This window comes from Haliotis asinina, chromosome 10 (genome assembly GCF_037392515.1).
Source record: "Haliotis asinina isolate JCU_RB_2024 chromosome 10, JCU_Hal_asi_v2, whole genome shotgun sequence".
Lineage (NCBI taxonomy): Eukaryota > Metazoa > Mollusca > Gastropoda > Lepetellida > Haliotidae > Haliotis > Haliotis asinina.
The window spans coordinates 6,664,430-6,691,060 of NC_090289.1; the positions used below are offsets into that span (position 1 = coordinate 6,664,430).

Sequence of the window (26,631 nt, forward strand, 5' to 3'; positions counted from 1 at the left end):
AGTCTGTATGACCTAACTATCCAATAGGGTCACGCTTCACAGATACCGCCTGCAAATGGCGCATGGAAGCTTTCCCCCGACAGCACACGTGTCAACTTAAAGCAGACCAGGACCTCACAGAAAAGCTGCACGCGTTTTCCAGGAGCACACCTTCCAATAGCGGTTCATCATGGAGAATGCAAACAGGGATTCACAAATGTAAGTGTTTCTTAAACAAACAATAATCACTTTGCAAAGACACAGGCGATTTATCAAGCCCTTGAAGTCCTTTAAAATCCACGTTGTCTGTCAGCGCGTTCAGAGATAAGAATGTGTGTTAGTGTGTACGGCGTAAGTGAACTGGGTCTCATCCTCACGTTCGAAATTATTGAATTAATAGCATGATGAGCATGCATTTTGTATTGATATTCCAGTCATGACACAGCTAATGTACTCCCGGATACATTACATACAGATACGTCTGGTGATATTTTGTATGGGCACTGCTGGCATAGCATAAGTAATGGTTTACACTTACACGTATGTGTTTTCATGGATAAATCATAGTCGATTTTTAAATTTTCTACTGGAGGTGGATTTTCATATCCTCATATAATGGCCATCTCTAGTCAGGCTAACAAGTTCTATCTTTTAAAATCGTAAATGTATGGGCTACCATCGTCCGGTAGTCTAGTGCTCGTCACACCGAAGGCAAGGGTTCGATTCCTGCCTGGGTATAATGTGAGTCTCGTTTAGTGTTGGAATATTGCTGAAAGCGGCGTAACATCCAACTCATCCACGCTTCACATGCTCATGATCTTCATTAACCACACAGGAAGTCGTGTGTAAAAGCAGCACCTAATGTAACTATAGTGAGTGAGTTTAGTATTACGCCGCATTTAGCAATGTTCCAGCAATATTGTGGCTGCGAACATCAGATTTCACACATTGTACCCATATGGGAAATCGGACCCGGGGCTTCATGGTAACGATCGGACGCCTTAACCACTTGGCAACTCACCGTAGTTATACTAGGAATGCAATACTACAGCACCTACTGCACAGTACTCTTAAAAGCAAGGCGTGACATAACGTTTTGTATCCATGGTGAAACAAACACGGATGGTCAGGGGTCACAACTAGCCAGGTGTCACAGCTGGTCGTGCAGAACTGCTTCCCTAAATGGCACCAACATCATATGATTTCTCAACTTATGGGTCAGCACTATGTATACTAGGCATCACTGATATAAAGGGTCAAATAATATACTGAGTCAAAAAAGAAACTTCACATTCTTTCTTCAGGGCACTATAAAAGAACAAGAGATGGTAAGGTGGTTAAATTGTTATTACATGTATTTCATTGCTGAGATCTCTTTGGTGTACTCGATACACTGACAGTGCCACAATCAGTTCCATTAGGCTACACCGCCGTTCCAAAACATGGGTATACAGAATGTCAAGTCACAAGAACAAAAAGTCGAAAGTTCTCAGTTCAGTATTGTTCATGGCCGACATGCGCATTCACCACTGCAAAACACCGTCTCTTCATCGACTGTCTGATGCTTGTGAACGCGTGATTGGGGATTCTGCACCATTGCTCTTGCAAGGCAGCGCCAAGGTCCTGCAAATTCTGAGGCTGGTTCCTAGGACCACGGAGCCTTCTCCCAAGTGCATCCCAAACGTGCTGTATTGGATTAAGGTCAGGGGACCTCGATGGTCAGTCCATGACGTTGATTCCAAAGTTTTGAAGGAAATTTCGTGTCAACATCGCGGTATGCGGCCGAGCATTATCATGCTGGAACTGTAGACCTGGGCCATGAGCCGCCATGAAAGGAACGAGTTCAAGTGTGAGCACCTGGTCGCGGTACGCAACAGCTGTGAGGTTTTCACGGATGACCAGAAGTCGGGAACGGTTGTTCCCACAGAAACACCCCACTTCCGCCCCCGAATCTGTCGACTTCCTGTACACAATATTGGGCATACCGTTCACGACGTCGTCTCCATACTCTATGCCTGCCGTCAGTGAATCTGAGGGTAAACCTGGACTCATCGCTAAAGACGACTCGATTCCAGCCGCTTTGGGTCCATCGGAGGTGACACTGGGCCCACAGCAGACGTTGACGCTGATGAAACGGCGTCAATATTGGCCCACGATATGGACGTCGAGAATGGAGACTGGCAGCCCGCAACCGATTTCGAATAGTCTGTGAGGACAGTCGACCTCTAAACATCTCAGCCCTGGTTCGTGTTTGACGGTCTTCTGCTCGTGATGTCACACGTGGACGATCCGACTTTGGGTGATCAGAAGTGGTGCCAGTTTGTTGTAGACGACCTCGCAAGTCATTCCCAGTACGACGGCTGCATCCCATTGCTCTTGCGACGACAATAACTAAGCTTCCCGCTTGCGACATGCCATTTGACAATCGTGCCATTTAAAGTACCATTAGAACTGTGGTTTAAAAGTGTGTTTTTTTCAGTTCTTGAGGCCAATGCAAACACGTGAAAATGAAAGAAAACTTCGCTGCGACTGCATATGCAAACCCTGATTTGGCACTAACGTCTTTTGCACGACGAATGGATGGGTTTGATTGGGTTTTGCTAACGTTTTTCTAGAGTTGAAAGATGGGGATCCCATTTTGGATACATAGGTGTATCATCAGAGAAACATTATTCATTATTTTTAAAAATTACATTTTGTGAAGTGTCCCTTTTGACTCAGTATATACAGGAATAACAACTAAGAATGTCATCATAATGATTAATGTGTTGGCTATTGTGACACATCTTGACGTGCAGAGAAAAGTTCAAACACCACGAGCAAACATCACTTGTATAGACCAACCCCCAGAAATGTAAAAGTAATTCCATTCCTCTACTAAATCCCTGTGGAGGTCTTGTAGTGTCCTGGGAGATGTTGTGGAGTCCTGGGATATCTACTGGTGCAGGGTGACGTATGTACACACACCGACTTCATCCCAGGCATTGGGTTGAGATCTGGCGAGCATGCCTTCGACTACATCCGCTCTACATGCTGCTGCCTCGGGAAATCCGTGTCGTCTTGCAACAAAGAGGGTCAGCCATAAAAGCTTTAGAAACCATAATCTCGTCTCGATAACGCTATCCGGTAAGACTGTGGTCGACTATGTGCAGTGGAATACACCCAGTAGGAGGAATCCCTGCCCAAGTCATAACCGACCCCGCGCCAAATCGGTTATACGTGACCACAGATGCAATTGTGATTTACTCTCCATTGCGACGATAAATCCACTGTCGACCGTCATGGAAGAACAAATTAAATCTGCTTTCATCAGTGAAAAGCACTCGAGATCATTGACGCTGGTTCCAGCGGGTATGATGTCTACTCCGTATCAAACGCGCCTGTCTGTGACGTGGTGTTGGTGGTGGACGAGTCCGTCTGTACTTAATGTCGACGAACGGTTCTCCTTGATATCTTTATATTGTCAACACTGAAGTGTTCTGTCCGAGGATCTGCTGCGTTAAGGGATCTGTTACGTAACGCAGTGTTACCCATGTGCCTATCATCTCGGACTGTTGTGACTCTGGGGCGACTTGGTCAAGGTCCATATTCCACGGACCTACTGGCTCGAAATTTCAGCTATAGCCTGCCAATAGCACTCTGACAGCAACCTGCCGCTGAATTTGACCAGACGGGTCTAATAGGCCTACAGCCTGATCCCTTTCAGCAAGTGTAAAAAACGTACCGCGTTGAGCTGCGATTTCAAACAGGTATCTGAATAGTGAACGACAGTGAAAAAGCATCAATGCATGTGTATTGTATTCCATTTCAACGGATAGAGCGACATGCACGTGCAAATCATTCAGTGGGGGTGGATTTACATATTGACATATTTGAATGAAAACTGTGTCATTTGTAACAGAATGTATCGGACGTTAACGAACGTAATAATGACATTTCAACGGAATTATGTGTTTTCCATACTGTTAGGAAAGTTAAGAAAAAAATACAAGATTTTAACAATTATTAAGATATAGTGCTGCCAATAGCTTGACCCTTCATTGATAATGCCGGGTGTATATCAGTAGTATTAGGTTTGATCATGATCATTCATAAACGTTCGCAATCCATCGCATGTCTCCACTCAATCAAACGATAAATGCTATTATCAATCGTCAAAGATTGTGATGGAGCTCAAATGAACATTGTTGGTAGTGACTGTAGTTTCTCAGAGAAGCAAACATGACACAGGAATTGAGTCATTTTATAGTGCTCATAACTATTGTCGTATAGTGTCAAAAAGTGCGGTCAGCTTTAAGATTCTTTCATGTAATCCTCAAGATGTCCACTTCTTAAACTCGCTGGTGGTATGTGTGTACACTCTGTCGAAACCCATGGTCTGTGAACGTACATTCGGAACATCGTAATGCTTGGATTCGAGTTTAAATTTGTGTGTTTGTTAGTGACTACAGTATGACAGGTTGCACATGTCTAATGTTCCAAGCTCATCTTACAGCGGAATGCAGTTACCCAACCCTCACCTGGCAAATATGACCAAGGACAACCTGTACCACTTAGGCATGAGCAGGACGTCACATGACCTACCTGCCTTATTTGGAGACGTCAAGGTGCGTAATACTACTACCTGAAACACCACGGCGAGATCCTGTTTACAATTTGTCTTCAACAACCCATGCTTGTTGTAAGAGAGAACAAACTCAATCGGACAAACATGAACTTTGACTCGTATTTGTTTAATGGTTAATGTTGTTGATCACTTGGTTATCTTGTCCATCCTCGACTGTTTACAGACAACCCTCATATAGCTGGAATTTTGCTGGGTGCTGCGTTACACAACAAACAAATACGATAAACAGGTGGACATAATGTTGCACACACTGCAGAAATGTGTTTTGATCTAGAACTAAGACACCTCTCTTGTTCCCTAATCATGGCCCATTCAAGGCCTAAAAATATTTATGGAGATAAAGCCAGTTTCTGGTGTCCCCTCGTAATATTGCTGGAATGATCAGGCGACCTAAAACCAGTGTTTCAAGGTCAGTCAAGACAGACAATATTTTTGGACTTTGTGAAAGCGAGGACCTAGACAACATCTGGTACTCCAACGAGGTAACGTTTTTGAAAGTGTGTTATCGTACATTTCTGTGTACAGAGACTGACTATTAGTTGAGTAAGGAACTGTACCATTTCCACAGTAATACGGTGACGTCCATATTTCAGTTCGTGTGTCTCGGAGGTTCTGCGCGCCGCATGGAAAACTTCGCCTACTTCATTGGTCAGGAGCTGGGCGTTCTATCAACGAATGAGAGACCCCCAAACTTAGCCAGTAACAGTGAAAGATTTGTGTTGTACAAGGCAGGACCCGTTCTCTCTGCAAATGTGTGTATCTATGAGGTATTTCAACAACCATACATTAATATAGACACTTTCTTGTGTGCACCTTTGTGAAACTGAAGAAGCTGAGAATTTGTTGATGGAGATTGTAATTGGAGATGCCCCCAATCAAATCTTTTGCACTGATTCGAACCTCATCTCCATCAAGTTCTTGTAGCCCCTGAGTGAACATCATTGGTATACCCGAGTCAAACCCTCAGGACTGCTCGTTTGAGTTCTTTTCCGAGAAACAGAAATGAGAATTACTGCACCGAATGCTTCGCAAGTTCATATTGTGAGTACAGATACCCACTAGGAAGTTCATCTAACGCGACCCCCAATATAGAGATATTTTGCTTCTATTGTTTTATCGAGGGTACTATGTGTGTGCTTTATGAAACTATGCAAAAAGTACTCTCCGTGCGCCTACAAGAAAAATAGTTAAAGGGAATTCATTGAGTCTCAGTAAAATATGTATTCACAAAAACAGAGCATTGTCTATGATACGTCAAAGTTCCTTCGCTCTTTGCAGCACGGTATCGGTGTGCCGTCCATGTTGGTGGTCCTGCACGAGATACTCAAGATGCTTCACTATGCCGGAAGTAGCGAAGTTACCTTCATCCGGATTGGCACATGTGGCGGAATCGGCAAGTTATTTCACACGCTGTGTTACATTCTACTGCAATACACTTGTCAGCTTAGTTCAGAGTGAAAATCATCTGATATCGTTGTGTTATCGATGCATTTCGGCTGATAGGCACTGAACGCTTAATCAACCGTTGGAAGCGTGAACAGTGGCAATAATTTGCAAGATGGCATGTCGATTTGGCCTGTATCTGGAAGAATCTATCGCGCCCGTCTCCCAATATTTTCTTTCTGGAAGGTGTTTGGGTTGATCGCGTTTCTCTACCGGTGAGGCTTACTTAAAGGAAGCATGATGGTCAACCGAGACAGGTCAAATCCTTCATTGGATCTTGTATCAACTTGGAGAATAGACGTAACTTAGATTTTCTTTTGCTGAGATGCCTTTGCGCCAAACGTAGGATTAAGACAGCTTCGTCAATACCATTCTATTCTATGGGTAGCCATTTTTGTTTACAGGCAGTCATGATAGTCCTGGAAACTCTGGTGTAAAGGGTTAATCTACATTCCATCGGCATGTAATTCCCCTGTATTTGTATATTGTGAGGTTGCGATCAGATCACATACATTCCTCTCCATACATTAACTAAGATAACAGTGCTCGATGTAATTCGAATGCCGTTTGTGTTGGTTATGACAGTCGGGGCCACAAACCTATCGCAAAGGGAAAACATTCGTAACTCCAATATCTACACACAGACTTACGAGAATAATAGTTCTAAAACTGCGAGATCGGTTATCTTGAGGATTGTCAAATAACTGGCTGTACTGGCCGTTCATAGATGCCCTGCTGATACGTTCTAGAAACAAAAGGCGTTCAGAGCATTGTGTGAAATATCCAGTGGCCCGCTAGTGGCCCTGCGGCTCTCCGACTTGTTAAGTTATAGTACACTTTCAAATCATGCAAGGTTATGATTGTGTTTCAACTTTTCAAAATGTTGTGCTTAGTTTCTTCATTCATATTTCGGGTTATTGATTTTTTTTGTGGGATAGTAACTCTGAGGCAAAATTTGGAACTATTATGCACACTTGTTCAAAGTCAAAGATTCGAACATTCATAGCGTTTCATTACAGAAGAAATGTTACCTTGACATATGGTTTGGGTTCATTTCCGCATGAATATGGTTCATAGACAGCCATTAGTGTTTCCACAGGTGTTCCTCCTGGCTCTGTGATCGTCAGTAACGCTGCAGTCAACGGGAAGTTGGAACACACCTACGAAACAGTGAGTACATGTCCGATTATTTACAGACCGCCGTCTTACAGCTGGCTATCCCTGAGGATCCCATGGTAGGACTGGTCTTCAACAACCCATGCTTGTCGTCACAGGCGACCAGCGGGATCGGGTAGTCCGACTTCATGACTTGGTTGACTCATGCCATCACATTCGAATTGCACAGATCGATTTTCATGCTGGTGATCACTGAATTGTCCTGCTCAGATACTGATCATCTCTACCTTGTGTTTTGCCGCCCGCCCTGATCTTAACTACTCTTGTGACATTATGCTGAGATTCAGATCTGTCTGATCTTAACATCTGTGTATTTTTGCCACTATATCTTTGACAACAGTGTTTATAGGTGTTCCTTATTCTTATGGGTATGCCATTTCTCAAACCATTTCAGCACCCAACTATTTGATTCTCATGAATGCATGTTTCCTGATAAACTGATAGGCGAATACAATGGTCTTTAAATTGGTATGATTGTTGAAAGTAATATTACGGTGTATAACTGTGCCAAGGTGGTGTTGGGCAAGGGCATCCAGAGACCAATCAATGTAGACCAGGAACTGGCCAGCGAAATTCATTCCTGCTCAAGAACTGAAGACCCGTTCAGCGTTATCCTGGGAAAGACCTATTGTACAGATGATTTCTTTGAAGGTCAGTATTTCGCCGCATTAAACCATCAAATGGTCCACATTCAGTTGGTATTAGAAATACGTTGGTACCACATTTACCCTTTGTTTTGAGGTAAGCATATATGCGTTGTAGTGTTCCTTTATTCTCAGAATTCTTCCCATAGCGCTATTCAAAACTTTCCTGCGTTCCTTTGTTTGTTTCTCGGCATACTTTGATTGCAGAAGATATGTTTTGGTTATGATTTATAGAACAGGCCCATATTTCAATGGTAGTTTCTCTCGTGCAGGTGTTGAGTTTTCAAGTTAAATGTTGTTTGGTAGACTTACAGAAACACATCGTAACCGACGGGGTTCTTACGGAGCACCAATTATTAATCCAACATGGGGTGTATATCGAATGTTATACTCTTGTTTGGGAGGCTTTGTTGTTGCTACTTTCAATAAGGGGCGGTGGGATAACCGAGAGGTTTATCTTCGTTTTATCCATAACGTTTGTCAATCTTGAACCTAGAGGATTGCCATCGCGCCGAGGGTTCGATCCCCAACAAGGGTACAGTGTGTGAATCTCACTTTTGTTGTTGTCCGCAATGGTATTGCTGGAAAAGCGGAGAAAATCCCAACTTACTCATTGCTCTTAGTTACTTAGTCACAGTGCCGTACATTTTGAGCATAAACTGGTTTTGCCACTAGGCCAGGCGCGGACAGGGGGCGCGGTGTGTGACATCAACGATGGGGACGAACACCGGTTCCTGAAGCAACTGGACTCGGAAGGAGTGAAGAACATTGAAATGGAGTCGGCTGGATTCTTTGCACTCTGCCACAAAGCTGGTGTTAAATGTAGGTGATGCTTTAGTCAAATATTTGACCATGTATCATCTTTATCTTCAGTAATGAAATGGTTCACAACCTTTGTTGGACTCTGTTGTGTCTAACGTGAGGAGCGGTGGGGTAACCGTGTGGTTAAAGAGCTTGTCACGTCCAAAACCCGTGTTCGCGTCTCTACATCCCATTTTTGCCGTAATATTGCTGGAGTATTGCAATATAAAAACTCACTCATTTTATATGAAAATGGACAGTAACACAAATGAACACCATGTGTGTGTGTCTGTGTGTGTCTGTGTGTGTGTGTGTGTTTGGGTTTAATGGCCTGCCCAGCAATGTAGCAGCTCTGGTCTTAAGATGAACGAGTCTATATACCCAACAATCTAGTGATTGACGTTGTAACATCGACATACACCACACGGTGTTTGTTACAGGCGGCGTGGTGTGCGTGACGTTCATCGACAGACTGTCGACTGAGGATGTTCCCACGGACACCGATATACTGAGCGAGTGGACCCAGCGGCCTCAGATTCTGGTCGCCCGGTTCATCAAGAAGCAACTCACAAATGGGGTGTAGGCTGAATGATACAACTGACGATAGCTGCCTCTGCCATCCGAATGCAGGATATAAAGTGATCATTGTCGTGCGGCATACACATCAAAGGGACATAAATTAGCACAAGCCTTCATTAGGAAGCTTGAGGAGCATAGCTCAGCCACCACTGAAAGTATTGGTAGCCGCCCAAAGTGGATGTCGTATTCATGAAAACACCAGATACATTCTCAGTGCACTCTTATGACATCTGAATTTGTTCAAGAAAATCAAATTTATTATGGCCTCCACAGCCTATGTACTTGATGTTGCCATTTCTCAGCCTCTTTTGTTTGAAATCTAATGGAACTTTGTTTATGTGCAGTTTCGGTAATTATCAGTAATTAGTACAGTTATCACCTATTGCACCTCACGAAGCTCATAACTTCTCACCAGATGCAAGCTCGGCCTCTGAACCCCAGAAAGCGGAACTTAAAATGGTTTGTGCCTTCTCGCGTTATTGTGTTCTCATCACTGTGATTTGAGTCTTAGTATTATAAGAATACTGAAAGAACAATATTTCAATAAACGTTCTCTTTGGCCACTAAGGTGATATTTCTGTGTGTTTGATAAAGACCAGAAGCCGATTAAACGTAGAGATGTTGACAATGTTGCAAAAGAGTGTTCCTATTCTCTACAATCTGTTTGCTGAAAAAATGTGTGAAACGTTCTTTTTAAGCATGAAATATTGAAGACATTATTGTTTGAGCGAAAACAAGAAATATTTTATCAATGTTACATGTAATCATTTGGTTAAGATATATCAAATAATACTAATTTTGGCTCAAAATATTTTGACTAGGTACTTCGAGCAGAACGCTTGCTAGTTTTTAAACGTTTTAAACTGCTGTGCTGTCGTGTCACTGCGTGTTTATTCGTGTGTTTGAAAACAATAAAACTGAGTGCTCACTGAGAGGTGTGACAGGCAAACAATTACGACCACAACTTCCATCAAAGGACAAAATCATTACGTCATTCTCAGCAAGATGAGTTTTTTTTCTTATAATGACATTTATTGGCTGAGATGTTTGAAACTTCACAGCGTGTTCATCTCAAATAAAGCAACAAACGATCGGTGCATATGTCGAGCTAACATAGTCTACTGAAACCGTGGCTATATACTGTCTCATCTATGTTTTTGTTGACTGTCGACCTTCCAGTTGATTTATATTTATTGCTTTAGATATAGCCATGCAATAAAGATTACTTCAAAACGTACATCCTTTGTTATTATTTTTATAACCCAACTTCAACCTACTTCAACGTAGGTTGTGTTTGCCAAGTGCTTAAGACTTCGGCTCATTCATTCCTTCCAATGGATTAAATGTGCTCCCCCATTGCTGAGCTTCCATACTCTCTCTTTCACTCACTCATGACCGCAGCAAAGCTTTACAAATGACCATGAAAATTTGAGTAACACTGTATCACCGACAGTGATTATTTCATTGTGTGTTTTAGAACTGAGTGTACGTCACCACATACGTTACACGTCAAACAAAAAGAATACAAATCCGAGTTTTGCATTCCGGGATTCCTCTCAAAGGAAGCCTGGAAGAGAACATAGAAATAGAGAAAGACACGTCTTTCTCTGTTTCATTGTAAAGACCAACACAATTCTTGCGGTATAGATCAGTCTTGTTTGTCACTCCATGAACAACACAACCAGTGTTGTCTGATCACTGCCCATGATAGAGGACACAAGCTATTCATCGGAACTGACACTTGTACATATATATGTTGTTACATTTCTTTGTTGTACACTTGATATTTTTGGATTTTACGAATTTGCAGTGCAGGCATACCAAACTGAATGCTGAAAACGTCTCTTTGTCATGATAAACAAATAAGTACGTCCTTAGCCTAACATTTTACTCCCAGGCGATGAATTTTAACTCATTCACAAAACGTAGACCTGTCCGTGATTCATTCATCAAGTTTATGCAAATAGATCTATGTTCATGATGTTGATCACTGGATTGTCTGGTCCAGACACGATTATTTACAGACCGTCGCCTTATACACAACAAACAAATCAGAGAATAGCTTCTTGGTAGGATGATGTGTATCGGTTGGTCACAGTGTGTATATTCATCAGCTTTGTCCTGTATGTTGCGTTATGTAATTGCGTGGATAATTTTCTGGAGTTGCTTCGTTTGGAGCTTTTGCATTGCAGGAGGGACCCAGACAGCAGGAAGAGACAGACTAGGTCAGTGTTGTGTAATTTTCATTCTTTCGAGGCGCACATAAAATGATAAGAAACATCTCTTTGCTTACCGTCTTCGGGGTTTTGTTCACTGCGTGTCAGTCGAAAGTAAACTACACTGAGAACGAAATCTTCTTGAAGTTTTCATTAAACACAGAGACTGATGTTTTAAACATGTTTTAATAATTGTGCAGGTGAAAAATGTATCCCTTGGCCCCTCACATAAACATGGAGAGAGCACATTCATGGTTGGGGGTTAAACCTTGTTTTTTCGTAGCGACCCATTGGATTCTCCTGGTTATGTTGTCAGAGATGCGTTTTATATGAGTGAGTGAGTGAGTGAGTGAGTTTAGCTTTACGCCGCACTCAGCAATATTCCAGCTATATGGCGGCGGTCTGTAAATAATCGAGTCTGGACCAGACAATCCGGTGATCAACAACATGAGCATCGATCTGCGCAATTGGGAACCGATGACATGTGTCAACCAAGTCAGCGAGCCTGACCACCCGATCCCTTTAGTCGCCTCTTACGACAAGCATAGTCGCCTTTTATGGCAAGCATGGGTTGCTGAAGGTCTATTCTACCCCGGGACCTTCACGGGTCGCGTTTTATATGAAAAAAAAAAAAAGGACAACTAATAAAGGTGAAATTCAAGACAAATGACAAGAACTGTTCCTCCAGTCGTACGCGATGAAAACACTTTGGAAAAAATAGTCAGTAGATTAGTTTCCTGTGCAGAAATTTCATTATTTGTTCCTGGATTTGATCTTACAGCAAAGAATAAACATGTAATATCAGATTTATTATCAATGAAGCATTTCTCAATTGCTTTGAAACAAAATGGCGTTTGTTGTTGAGGTGTGTGTGTGTGTGTGTGCGCGTGTGTGCGTGTGTGTGTGTATGTGTTTTGATTAAATTGAACCTTGTAACCATTAGTTTATTACAACGATCTTGATATATTTTCAAACAAAACAATTTTTTGTTTTATTTTTGTTTGTTTGTTTGCTCAAAGACGTATATTCATATGCGAATACACGTGTTTGGTTTGCTTTTGTTTGGGGGTTTTGTCTCTCATATAAATGTGCCATAACATTTCCTAACTGTATGCTTTTTATGACTATTAAAAATACACATACAGGATAAAACTTTTATAAGAATTATTAAATTATTATAAGAAACCAAACACACCAAATAATCTCGTAAATTGACAAATATTGTTTTTCTCGAAATTTAGACCGGAACTACATTAACTGCGGTCCTGTCACATGAGAATTGCGCATGGAGTCGGCAGGCCGCATGGTCGACAGTTTTCCGATTCTATTCGCCGATTTTGGCATAAACAATACATCATATACCCGTTTATGTATATACAGACTAAGAACTAAAGATGGCAGATTCAAGTCTTGACGATTTCTTTGCTAAGAAAGACAAAAGTAAAAAGAAATCCAAGGCAAAAGTACCATCAACGGCAGTGGACATTCTGGAAAAGACGGATGAATCGAAGCCTAAAAAGGAGAAGAAAAAAAAGGACAAGGAGAAGAGCCAGACTTCCTCCAATGCTTCACAGGGTTCAACGAAAAAAGTAGAGGTTCTTAATTATATGTTGCTTGGATGAGTGTTATTTGAGCGGCCTGCTAACCAAGCCAATCAACGAACAGCCTTCCATATGGTCAATTTCATTCCGCAACAGAAGGTCCAGTTGGTCATACGTTTATTTGTAACCAAACAGTGCGATGACCAACCTACCATTCTTGTGATCATGGTTTTTTGTCTCGATGTTTCTATATAAAATTTTGTTCATAAGAAATATAAGGTGAAAATTAAGTAACCTACATGATTATGACTGGAAACAATTTTGGAAATTACTGAAATAACAAAATAATAGAAGGAAGTAATGTTGGTAATTGGATTGGCAAGAGATCCTCTCATTCCCCCATCCCAGATAATATTAATAAATTAACACATACTGAAATAATTAACAAAAGCTAACACAACCAGAGAACATACAAAATTAACTAAAAGCAAAACATTTAAAAGTTCAAACAACATTGTGTTACATTTGTTAATCAGTAGAAGAAAATATGGAGGAACAGAAGGAAGTCTTTCCATTAGATCAGATGGTAGCAACTTTGCAAAGTTTCATTTACTAAATATATATTAAGTAGCAATGATAATTATACCATTCACATTCAACAACCTATATTTAAATATATTCAAAGGGGCATCGTAATTAGAATTATGTGCTATTAAGTACAAATAATAGGTAACCATTCACTATTTGAGATATTGTCACCAGGCATGGGTCCTTAAGGATGAGATAAATATGACGTGGAACTGAAGTATGTGCTACGTTTCAGACAAAATTCATGTCTGGTTTTTAAAACACTAAACTTGGAATATGCTCTACAAAGATATGCTGTTGCTGTTATTGGTAATATTGTATGATCAGGGCCCAAAGCACAGTTTACTCATCAGAAAAACTAAGTGAGTAGACGGAAAAGGCAGTAGTATTCATACTATGTCATGTCAGCATCACTGGATGGAAGTCGTAGGTGTACACATATACCCTTTGTTTACTGTTGTAATTATTGTTCTTATAAACTCCATGAATTATGCATATGAAAACGGTTCTTTGTCGATATCACAAAAACAGGGTCTTATTACGTGCTTCCCTAAGAGTGGTGAAAGTAAAAAATTGCTTGAACAACTGGAGACCAATATCACTTCTAAATACCTCCAATAAGTTAACCTCAGCAGTTATAGCTAATAGAATAAAGACAGTATTACCACTTATTATTAATGATGACCAAAAAGGTTTTATTCAAGTAAGATATATAGTCACAAGACAAATATATGATGTAATGGACTATACTGAATCATATCAAATCCCAGGATTATTACTGCTCATTGAGTTTGGAAAAAGCTTCTCACTCAGTTCACAGAAAATTTATGCAAAATGTAATAGGCTTTTGGACCAAGCGTTCAAAATTTGGTACAAGTTCTGCTAAAGATAGTGAATCAAGTGTACTAGTAAATGGGTTCGCGAGTGATTTCTCCAAGATAACTAGGGGCTGCTGATCAGGAGACACAGTATCACCCTACATATTTATTTTATGTACCGAAATACTATCTGTTTTAATAAGAAGAAATAAGAAAATTAAAGGGATAGAGACAGGTAATTTACAAAGCCTTTTAGCTCAATTTGCAGATGACACTACTGTGACCTTAGGCGGATCTGAATCAAGTTTGTATGCAGTCTTGAACACGACAGCCTTCTATGGAAGGCTAAGTGAGATATTGTGCATCTCAAACCCAAAGATGGAGGAATGTGTGTACCCATTATAAAAGCTACTATAAATGCTCAGAAATAATGTGGATTAAATGAGTTATGCATAACAATTGAAAATGTACTTGTATCGCAAATGAAATCTTAGTTGATTCAAATAAATTTTGGAATGCTGATGCAGATTATATGTGCAATAATATTATTCCCATTGTCCCAAATCAGTTCTAGGGTGATGTGTTAATGGCATGGTGGCACTATCTAAAATGATGTTATGCAAATGTGCAGGAAATATCACATATTTTCATTTATGGTACAATAACAACATTAAAATAGATGGAAAGTCAGTCTATTAGTATTAAAATATGGCTGAAAAAGGGAACAATGTTAGTCTGTGATATGTTAGACCAGAATGGGAATTTCTTACATAAAGTTGATATAGAAATAAGAATACGAAATTGCATTTATAACCTTACCCGTCTTGAAGGTATAAAGGGTACTGTATTAGCATATTGCAGACTCAGAAAAGTACCTGATGCAGGCTGGACCTATCAGATCAAACACCCAAAACTACCCTTTAATGTATCTTGCACTTGTGGACAACATCAAAGAAGTAAATCTTTCTATAACATACTTTTAGTAAAGTTTTACCTCGGGTTGAACCTGGACCACTCAAAGGGAAATACCTTATTACTATTAAACTACCAAATATACAGCATTCTGTGATGCAAACCCAGCAAAATTTTATGCTTCCTGGTCCTCCTTCCATGCATTGTTTGCAAACTGTACAGCAGATGCTACGAAAGTATAATATAATTGGAGTGTACATCTGAAACTTGTATGCACACCAGTCCTGGGTAAAGACAACAGATATGATATAGTATCCTCCCTGATGATATGATGATTGATTTGTGTTGATGATGATGATGCTTGCACTACGTTGACAAAGAGGTTTTGTACAGTGTTTTACACAGTGTTTTGCACAGTGTATAATGAGAACGAATGGATGACAAGGATGTGCTGTACGATGTTTTGTTCAATGTATTATGAGAGTAACAAATTAATGACAAAAATTGTTTGCAAGATGCTGTGTACAGTGTATTATGGTTAAAAAATCGAGGATGAGGATGGTTTGTCCAATGCTTTACACAATTTAATACGACGAAAAATGAATGACAAAAATGTTCTCTATGATAATCTATGCAAGGTACTATGACAACATGAAATTAAAATACTTTAAAAAAAACTTTTGAAATTTACCTCAAACCAGTCACTTGAGGTTAATAAAGTAGCCTTTAGTTGGATATGTTTGGGTAAATAACAAACTCCGCAATGTAGGAAATGTCTTCCAGTATGTTCAGATACATATTTGTTTCCTTATTAGATGAGAAATATATGTTCTTGTGATATGATTTCACTGCATGAAATTTTTCAAGCTCTAATAAGTGAACAATTATGGAAAAGTATTCTGTTAAGACAGCTCACCCCTGGATCTTCTTTCGTTACATTATAAGCACTGTATATTGATGATTGTGTTTACATAAACAACATGTGATTAACAGAACATAGCTGACAATACTGTTACACTAATATGGATCTTTTCTTCAATACAGGAGGACGAAGAATGGATAGACTTTCAAGATGAAACCGAAAAAGATTACAGTGGCTTACGGATTCAGAATCTTCAGATAACGTCAGTATAATTGCCTTTTTTGGCTTTTGCTTCATTTTACACATGTGAAGCCCATTTTTGCTGTCTCCTGTGATATTACTGAAAGATTTATAAATGTGGCTTGTCAAGCTCACTCACTCATTTTACATTTTGTTACATTAAATTGATATGTATGGATATATATGGGAGGTACTGTTCTGTGCCTTGATAATGTATAGATATGTATGGATATATATGGGAGATACTGTTCTGTGCCTTGATAATGATCCTGAAACATTTTGACTCTATCAATTTTTATTTATTATCCCCCACCGGGCGTTAAGCGTGAAGTGGGGGATTAGTATAAGGCTCCATCCATCTGTATGAATTGGAATATCTTAAGAAAAATTTACTAGATCCTTTTCATTTTTGGTACCTAGGGTCATCATAGTAAAAGACAGGTCTCAGTCAGGTTTGGTGACCTTTACCTTCATTTAACTTCATCTTAAACTACTCCCTTCATTTTCATTCCTTTTCAGTTTAATTTAATAATTGGCAGCAGGGCATTATGTCACCTTGGTGACAGTGCTTGTTTTCTTTATTTTCCCTTATCCTGACTCATGCTTATTATGCTTATCCCCTCCCTCTTTACGAAGATAGTGGAAACTTAAAATCCCTTGAAGTTCCCTTCTAGTTGAAGCGGACATAAAATACACTCGCCTGTCAGGAGCCTCCCTTTCCCACCATTACGGTCACATGATCAGCCATGCTCATCAGTGTCACTCTCTCCGATGAGGAGGTTGGTTGGAGGCACAGTTGGGTCGAGATACAGTTTTTGCTTTGATATCAGTCCTATAATCTAAATTATGTTGTATTCGTTTTTCGTTTTGTAATTACCTTCATCTTTGTGTAAAATTTATAAACATTTCTAGTGTTTTGGACATTTGTTCTTCTACTTTTTGCTGTGAACTTTCCAAGAAATTATCTGATTCAGAATTTGCATCACATTTATATTCTGTTCTAAGGCGTGTGAAGGACAAACAATGTAGGCTCTCACCAATCATGTCTAAATCTGTTAATTCTGCGTCTTGTAACCACATGTTGTTAACAGCTGACATTCATCATTTTAATAATGGCCAGCCGAGGGCATGGTCAAGATACCAGTGAATCGTCAAGATCTCAGAAGAGAAAGTCATCAGAATCTGGATCATCTCAACCTAAAAGTTGAACTGCTGGACCTGTGCTGAAACATCATTCCACAACTACTTCGAAGTCTTTCAGCGATGAGATTGTCCCTCCTGGCGAACATCAGATCTACGATGAATCTCCACTACTACTTCCCAAGGTACAGATCGTCAGCATGCGGGATCAACAAGCAGCATCTGCTAGACCTTCAGTAACTACGTTGTCTACTATGCTGCATCCTTCAGAGAGTCTACTATCCATGAAGACATCTACAACGTCTACACTCAACACATGAGATGCTTCTGCGAACCAACTCGCTGCTTGCACAGCAGTCATTCTAGACCGGCCTCTTCATGCAACAGTTCACCACTCATATGATGAACTTGATGGATTGCCGTTTTGAAGAGGAATGGAAAAGCCGGTCAGCAGCTACAACTACAGTTGCCCTACATAAGTGTTCATCAGTTGCAATAGGTCCATTTGATGAAGAAGAAGCATTGTATGCACACTCGCGTTGACGGAAATCATTGCCATCAGCTGTTTCCTCAAGTCACAGTATGAGTCATGTTCCTTCTATCGAATCGCCAAGTGCTCGCACTCATGGATCTCGTTACAGCTGCAAGTGTTCTCTGTCTGCATCCCCTGTGCGTTGGAGACATTGTCATGGTTTGTTGTCTTCATCAGACACAGATCCTCGCAGGTGTGAGCGAAGGCATTCTTGGAATGATGGTCATTCCAGGAATACATATAGAGAGGAAAACTGATTACTCTCACTGGATGGACATAGTGTCCAGCTCGTGAATGCACTCGCGGAAGGAGGAAGGAGTGTTGACACTACCTATGGGACATCACCACGGAGGATGTCACTGGCATTTACCAGTTTGGACAACTTGTTGCACAACAAATATCGGTACCACAAAGGCACTGAGTTTCACTCAACCTTTTATCCACCCTTTTATCATGTGGCTTTTTGAGACAAAGATGTATAATGGTTCAGAATCCATTAGCACATCTTGAACAGTGATTATGGGCGAGTTATGTTATGTCCGCTTCAATTAGAAGGGAACTTCAAGGGGTTCCACTGTCTTCACATAGAGGGAGGAGATAAAACTAAACTCGCTCACTCACTCACAGTTTCAACTTTTAAGTTAATTCTGTGCCAGTGGCAGGTTATATTTCAAATATACACATGAGGATTAATTAAGCACCACCCATTATCATGCTGTAGGATTGTGTTTAACACAACACACTGGTCATTCATGATATGGAAACCAAACACATTGTTATAATTTCATTAACTGAACCATCTAAAGACTCAATCCATCAACCACCAACACTGCAGCTACTTTCCCTTGTACCATGACAGAACTTTCGCATGAAAAGCATGCTTTTGAGTCAGCATGTGAATTTTATGGTAAGTGCATGTGTATTTAGATATAACTGTTTGATGTCTCTGTTTTGATCCCTTTTTGTTACAATCGGCAATTGTTTTTGGTGGTGCTTAATTAATGCTCATGTGTAGATTTCATGGCTTAATGTTAATGCCCAGTATTACTTAACCTTTCTGTCCTGTTCCGTGTTTACAGCAAGGAGGAAGAAGATGAGCGTGAGGACACTGAAGAAAATGAAGAAGAAGACGGTGAACCCAAGGACAGACAGAGTGCTGTCTCTGGACCATGGGCTGTGACCGGCTCAGGTCAACCTCAAGGTAGGTTGCTTCCTAACACATTCATATTTGTCGTAAATGGCAACCAGAGGGATCAGTTGGTCCAACTCGCTGACATTGTTGATGCAGGTCATCCTCTCACTTGTGTAGATCGATACTGACGCTGTTGATCACTGGATTGTCTGGTCCAGTTTCGTTTATTTATAGACTACTGGCATATAGCTGGAATATTGCTGAATGCGGTGAAAACAACTCATTGACTCGAAGCACTGAAAAGGAATGTTTTCAATATGAAGGAAGTTGACTTCACTTTTTATTTACCATGTATTCATTTTCTATATACACAGTTTTCACAAGATGGCATCTCATTGTTGATGTCAACAGTGATCGTTTTATGATACTATTATAAGCAAACCTACAGATGAAGACTGTAATTATAGGACCCCATCTCGTCTCTCAGCTACATGTTAAGTACTGATACATGTATATTTAGGCAAATCTGCTTATGTATGGATCATATAATTTTGATGCTGATTTTAAGGGTCAAGTGAGGATCTCGGCTTATGAGATCTGTATATCTAAAGTACATTAGTCCCCTTGGATCATGGTATTGTTGTGTGTATATGTGAGTCAATTGTTTGTCCCTACTGCAGCAGCTTCTGGTGCAGCCCCAGTGTTAGGAGGTGGGACCCCATCTGAACCTGCTCCTCAGCCACCCAAGCCAAAAGAAGAGGCTCCTCCGAAAATGCCTGGCAAATACATCCCCCCTGGTGCACGATCGTCCGGCGGTGGAGGATCAACTCCTGTAGTCAGTACACAAGCTATCAGACGGAAAAAGGAAGCTCCCAATATCAAGAGTGAAGTGGATTTCCCAACTCTTGGTGGTGGAAGAAATGAGTAAGTTATCACCCTTGAATTTGTTCCATGAGTGAGTAACATCTAGGGCGTTAGTAACTGTGGAAAAATATTGTATGCACTGTGTGTATACCATACACTTCCACTCTACCTGAAATGTATTAAAACTATCCGTATTAATATGCTTAAAGGTGCCCTTGATAAGTGTCTCTGATTGTTTCACTGTCTGCCCCATGGGTACATGAAACAAGGCTGTCATTGAAAGCGTGTGATCATGTGCTCAGTCATGTGACTTTGCAGCGACAGAAGTCACTACCTTCAGTCTTGATCAGAGTGTACAGCATTTCTATATGGAGGTCTTATCTCCCTTTATGTATATGAATTGTGAGTGGGGAGTACGTTCAGTACAATTGTTTCAAATATATTATACAATTGTTTTTTGAAATTCAAATAAATGTTTATGAAATTTATTTGTTATGTCATGACGGGTCAAAAATGATGTAATTTTAACTAAATTTTGCTTTCGAGCTGAAGACGATTATTCACTTCCCTCATGTGTGAAGGCTATTTGTGGTGCCCATTGTCATGATATTGCTGTCATGTTGCTAAAACTGAAAGTAAGCACTTCTTCAAATAACAATACAAAGATGCCATCAATTGTTTTCTTTCAGTGGATTCCAAGATGCTCAAGAAGCCAACTACGAGCATCCAGGGAGTAAACGTGGAATGCAACTATCTCTGGAAAACAAGTTTGCTGCACTCCAAGACTAAACACTCGAGGTCACCTCATTTGTCAAATACAGTTTTATATATATATATATATATACACACACACATACATATATTATGAGATATAATGTTTTGTTTTTTTGAAGTGCTACTCACATTGTTGATACGCAATGACCGTGGTTCCTACTCTTTTGTAGAGTGAGGGACATTGTTTTGGCCATGATAAATAAGTTTTAGGGTATTCAGTAATCATTTATATACCATGGTGTCTTTTATTTTATTTTTATGAAAACTATGCTACAACCGTATGTGTATTGCTTTCAATCCCATACAAGATACCATAGGTTTGAACTCCTGCAACTTATATGTTATGGCCTAGTTATGTTTACTTGATATGTTATTGAATTTGACCCACTGACCGGACCTGACCTGAACCGGTTAGTTTTCTTGGTATATTATGAAGTGTTATGCATGTTCTGTGTAAGGAGTTTTCTTCCAACTGTGTCTTGATGGACTTGATCCTATTGCGCTGTTGGCAGTGATGGGAGTTTCAGATAGTTATTGGCTGATCTATGCAGCCATATCAGTTACAGTGGACTGATTCTACTCCTGTCCTGACATTGGACAAGACCAATGAACTATAGCAAGCAAATTACATGAATATAGGAAAATTGAATTTGTTTGGGCAATGTATGTTCCTGAACTTTCTGTGTTGTACCTTTGGGTACTTCATGTTATGTGAAGGCCCTAAATAGCTTGTTGGTTTTTTAGTCATCAAAAATGTTGCTGACCTTTATTAAGGTTGCAAAAGCATATGGACCACCAGGCTTTGATCAGCAGGCAAACCATTGTGTACAAATGTTAGGGAGATTGTCATGTAACAAGTATTTAGGGCCGAATATACATATTGTACAAATGCAGTTGTTACGCTAAGCCACTATTATCAGCCCTGCTTGAGAGTGTGGAAGTTAAAACATGGGTTAATGTTTTAGGGGCCAAGCTGCTCAAGTTCGTGTTATATTGCATGGATGTTTGTAAATATGAAAATTATCAATATTAGTTCTTATCACTTACCTGTCTGTGGTAAGCAGATTGTACTAGTCTGTTCCGTTACTAACCCTTGGAGACACAATATGATGTGTGAAATTGTTTCAGCTTTTCAGAAGTTGTCTTTATCTTTAAATTGGTGTATTTAAATTTAGATTTTATGCTTAAAATTGTAATAATTATCACAAGAGATATGTTTGAATCATTGAAAATATTCATTCCTGAAAGATCAGTCAATTCCTTATAATTTGGATGTTTGTTTTATTTCTGCAGTGTTATCTTGACTTGGCCACCTGCGTAAAAAATAATCATGCACCCTAATATGATAACTTTCCTACATTTGAGATAATTGGTTTGGATAAGAAGGGATGATCCAGCAGTATAGTGTCACGTTTTGTCAGTAAACTTGTATGATATATACTGCAGTATATTATGTAATGTTGCCAATCCCAATGGTGAAACAATGAGTTACAATCAGACTTTCAAGCAGATACAAGAGATAGAACTTTGCTGAAGTGAAACTAAAACATTTGCTAAACCACAGGAACACCATAAAGAAGTGCACTGCTAAAAATCTAGTCCTGCTGGCCTTCAGTCTAAGTAAATTGCATTCTCAGTATTATTTGTTACACTCGTACACTAAGTATAACAAGCCTAGTAGGAGGTCTCATCGGTTGACTTTTGGGTGACCTGTGACCATCCAATGAAAGCAGAGATGAATGAACACATTCAACCAGTCACACAATAGTTACTGTTAAGGGTTCAGCGGGACTTTCAAAATTGCTTGGTCACTGACACTGATCTGTTAGCAAACGAAAATCTACATAAAGCATGGACATTTGACCTGCAGTATATACATTTTGTGGTTCCTTTTGACATTGTTAGCATTAGGTAATATTTCTGCCAGCTGACATCCTGGAAATATTGGTAAAATGCTATTTTCAGCGACTGTTAACTCGCTTTTGTGGCATGATCCATGTGCATCACCTGGAATTGATTATGTGCAGAAAAAGGGATCGTTCAGGTGAAAACCTTTTGGAGGTAAAATTTAATTATGAATAATATAATGGTGAATATCAGCTTTCACAATTTGGTAAGCTGTATTGGTAAGGTTACCTGATGCGACCTCCTACTACTGCTAGACACATATTAGGTGATCCTGCGCACTAAACGCATTTGTGACAAGAGAGGTGGTACAACGAATTGGGCGAGTACACTTGGCTGCTACAGGTAGCTTGACGATTATGCATGTGCAATACATGCTAACCGTGACATGAAATCAACACCGCATATTCATTCGATTGATAAGACTGCAATTTCAGGCATAAGATACTGATATTCCACGCTAACCTTTAGTTAAGACGAAGACAAATAGATGATTGGGGCATTGACAGGCATTTTAGATATTCAACAGTTTTGTTTAAAAAAACCCAGGAAAATGTCATTTGCTTCGTGAAATGGATCGGTGGTCCTAAACATATTTGCTCAGTATATTGTGTTGATTCAATTCGTTGGGATTGTACCTGTTCCCAAATCGAGTGTGCTATAACAATTCATGAAAAATGAACATCTCGATATTTATCAGACAACCTGTCTCCCTCTTGTTTCAAGTGGATCGTTCTGTGGGGCGTTCCCAAGTATGCAAATTGGGGTCATTTGTCAGGTCGTGGATCATCTTAAAAGTGTTTACCAGTAGGATTTGTTAGACTCGTGAGAGGAGTGCAACAGATAATACTGAGACTAAGTTTGCTTAGACTGACTGGTCCTTGGATACCTTTAACAGTAGACAGTGACATAGATAATGCTAAGTTGCATCCCTACTTTGCAGCACTTGCTCTGTAGTTTCATATTCAAGTTCTCCTGTTCTGTACATCTTTCTCTGGTCATGGCTACACAATACTGATGTCCCCTTAAGGGACTGGTTGTCCAGTAATCTACAGTAGTTGTTCTGGTGAAGAGTTGTGCCCCTTGGTGCTGTGCAACGGCCAGTTGGTTGGAAATCAAAATCCATCCTGATAAGGCCCCTTTGTCTTGTCAGCACTATGCCTCTTTCTGTATGGAAAATTTGAAACTTTGGTCTTTTCCCACAACATTAAGTTATCATTTGGCCAACATATTGTTAATAATAATGAATGATCAAACTATTATTTTCTAGCAAATCTGTTTTGTTCAAGCAGCTTTCTTTGGTTGAAAACAAGATGCAAAACATATAACCTTTTCTACAAGGGGTTGTATTTGTGTGAAGGTGTGGTTTTGATACTGTCATTCAGCATCTCAGGCATCTTAGAGGATTTCAGTTATCCATGAAACTGTGTATATCTGTCTTTAAAAAGTATTCAAGTGATGGGTATTATATGGAGACTGAACACCAGACTGCCAAATAGATGGAGCACAGGTTTCCTTTACGAAAAAAAAGGAAAACACCTTAGCTGTCGGAGAGGTAATATTTGCATTTGAAACACCATATTGTATTTGAGAAACTGCTGGAAAACGTACTACTACAAAAAGTTTTGCAGTGCTTTTCAACATGTGGCGTAGAATGTGCCCAGTACACATAGAACAGTAGATCCTTGTATGATACATCTGAACCTCTTCATGGTTCATACAGTGTGATGAGTGAAAGGGACGTGAATGCACCACTTGATCTGGGAGACTTCTCAGGACCAAACTCTAGGTAGTGAACCCTACGATTTTGATGTTAGGGAAAGTGTCTGAATGCAAGAAAAGAGGTTTATGATGATGCTATGCTTGTCCCTGTAATCTCTATTTGTGTATTATAAATAAGATGGTTGTTTCATAATTTATGACAGATAATCACATTTCCAAGTTCTAGAGAACAGGGCACATAGCAAAGGAAGTAACTGTTGTCAAGAAATGTATGAATGTTTGAATGGTAACAAAAGTAACTAAAATCTGGCTGAAGAAATGAAAGTTTGCTGGCTTGTGTTCAGACGTTTGAACGCAGATGAAAATGGATATATTTTGAGTTCTTCAGACTTCCACGATAAACTCTATATTGCAGCTGTAGACAACCTCTGTTGGAGAGAAAGAGAACAACACCAAGACGCCTTCTTAGTTAGTAACATGTTTGGCAAGGAACCAGTAAAAAAAGAAAACTGACTTCATTGGCTGATTCAAAAGTGTTGTCCATCTCTGTAAAATTAGTTATGTTGATGCTGAAAATAACTCTCTGAATTATCCATTGTTTCACATCAGCATGTTTCTGGAAATGTTAAGGCACCTAGTGTAAACTCTTGGAATCACACTTTCATCTTTTCAGATTAGATGGTGTTTGTTGATGTGCAAGTCATAAACATTCACATTGATATTTTTTTTTTGTATTTGTATTTAATAGTCTCAATAGCAGTGTGTTAAAGTCAGTGAATAGGTGCAACATTGTGATTGGAGTGGCAAGTAAATTATCATTGGAACTGGCTGCTTCAACACGGCAGTGATTTGTTCTTATATTTTCAGACAAGGGGAAAATGGCCCATGGCATTCATAAATGTTCATCGTTGAGATTTGTTCGTGAAAGAAATTGTGAAAGTAAACTAAATCATTTACGCTTTTGCCCTGCTGCCAAACTTGGTATAGACTAGCAGGACCATTGTTGCAGTCTTTAGTGCACAGTTTGTCCCCAGATTTCAAACAAGCAAAAGTTTACCTTTTAGTGCCAGTAATTTAGTCTAAGATTTTCACATCAAGCTACTAAAAATATGTATGTTTCTATTGTAATCCTTTCTGAAACCGAAAAAGTAAAAGTAGCATTTAAGCATGTCTAAAATAAACATAGACTGGATTGATATACAAATTTCTGGAGGTGTAGTTGCCAGGGGTTACCAACAACTTTTGTACACAGTGGCATGTATTTGTTTGTCTGGAGAACATGATGCATGGTAACCCTGGAAATTGTGACTGTAGACTGTAGATATGTCAGTTGCTACTTGTGTGCTTTGGTATGTATCTGGTTGCCTCAATAAACTTCTTGGAACTTGTATCTAGTTGTGGTTATTGTTTTCTCTGCCCCTGCCATATAGGTTACCCACTGTGTCTGTCCTGTCTGAAACAGGGAATGTACTCTATCCACTTCTCTACTAAAAACGCTATGTGGAATTCAGTGAATTTATACATGAGCTTTCTTGGGAGTCATATGGTGTGCATCTGATATTTTGTTTTTGTTGTTTTATTGGGGTGTTTTATAAGTTTAGAGACATCTGAAAGTCTGTACAAAAAAAACTACTCAAAAACTACTTCTAATTTATGGAATTCAATGAACTTAAACGTGGGCTCTCTTGGGACTCTAATTGTGTGAATCTCACTTTGGTTTTTGTACTTTATTGTTTGGGTTTATTTTTGTAGGTTTAGAGACATTCGAACCTAGGTACATTCTGCTGAATTTCTCTGATAATGGTGTAATAGGAGATGAAGTCTATCCCCTTCTCCACAAAAATTGCACAACAGAATTAAATGAACTTCTATGTGTCTTTTTTAGGCACTTTCAAAGTAATTTTTTATGCAGGTTCTTTTATGCAGTTTTGTTACTTTCACAGATGATTAATGTAGTTAAATTTTGTTTTATTTAGCCTGTTCATTCCATCCCACAGTGGGATGTACATTATCCACTCTCCTCAAAAACTACTATGTGGAATTCATTTAGTTTTCACTTGCTTTGTAGGGACACTGATGGCATTATTTTGATTTTGTATTTTATTTATTTTTCCTATTTTTAATGCCATTGGAACA

At 39.6% G+C, this 26,631-nt stretch overlaps 2 protein-coding genes across 4 annotated transcripts; both read left to right on the forward strand.

The window, feature by feature from the left end:
• Positions 1-10,482, forward strand: LOC137297598 (uridine phosphorylase 1-like). Of its 2 annotated transcripts, none has more exons than XM_067829449.1 (8): positions 1-198; positions 4,475-4,586; positions 5,200-5,358; positions 5,885-5,999; positions 7,149-7,219; positions 7,738-7,876; positions 8,545-8,691; positions 9,111-10,482. In XM_067829449.1, the coding sequence occupies exons 1-8, from the start codon at positions 170-172 to the stop codon at positions 9,251-9,253; spliced, it is 915 nt and encodes a 304-aa protein (XP_067685550.1). In that variant the 5' UTR covers positions 1-169; the 3' UTR covers positions 9,254-10,482. The 2 variants fall into 2 exon arrangements, with proteins under 2 accessions (XP_067685550.1, XP_067685549.1); XM_067829448.1 differs by having other exon boundaries at positions 32-198; positions 5,200-5,373.
• Positions 10,483-12,735: 2,253 nt separating this feature from the next.
• On the forward strand, positions 12,736-25,885 carry LOC137298146 (protein CDV3 homolog). Of its 2 annotated transcripts, none has more exons than XM_067830257.1 (5): positions 12,736-13,060; positions 16,369-16,448; positions 19,178-19,299; positions 19,911-20,154; positions 20,784-25,885. In XM_067830257.1, the coding sequence occupies exons 1-5, from the start codon at positions 12,860-12,862 to the stop codon at positions 20,881-20,883; spliced, it is 747 nt and encodes a 248-aa protein (XP_067686358.1). In that variant the 5' UTR covers positions 12,736-12,859; the 3' UTR covers positions 20,884-25,885. The 2 variants fall into 2 exon arrangements, with proteins under 2 accessions (XP_067686358.1, XP_067686359.1); XM_067830258.1 differs by having other exon boundaries at positions 12,736-13,054.
• The last annotated feature ends 746 nt before the right edge of the window (positions 25,886-26,631 follow it).

Bases quoted from the DNA above. Each gene is read 5' to 3' on its own strand.
- LOC137298146 (XM_067830257.1), top strand. From the start codon at position 12,860: ATGGCAGATTCAAGTCTTGACGATTTCTTTGCTAAGAAAGACAAAAGT. The intron at 16,449-19,177 runs GTCAGTATAATT...CCGTGTTTACAG, and splicing joins ATTCAGAATCTTCAGATAAC to CAAGGAGGAAGAAGATGAGC. The intron at 20,155-20,783 runs GTAAGTTATCAC...GTTTTCTTTCAG, and splicing joins CTTGGTGGTGGAAGAAATGA to TGGATTCCAAGATGCTCAAG.
- LOC137297598 (XM_067829448.1), top strand. From the start codon at position 170: ATGGAGAATGCAAACAGGGATTCACAAAT. The intron at 199-4,474 runs GTAAGTGTTTCT...CTCATCTTACAG, and splicing joins GCAAACAGGGATTCACAAAT to CGGAATGCAGTTACCCAACC. The intron at 7,220-7,737 runs GTGAGTACATGT...AACTGTGCCAAG, and splicing joins TGGAACACACCTACGAAACA to GTGGTGTTGGGCAAGGGCAT.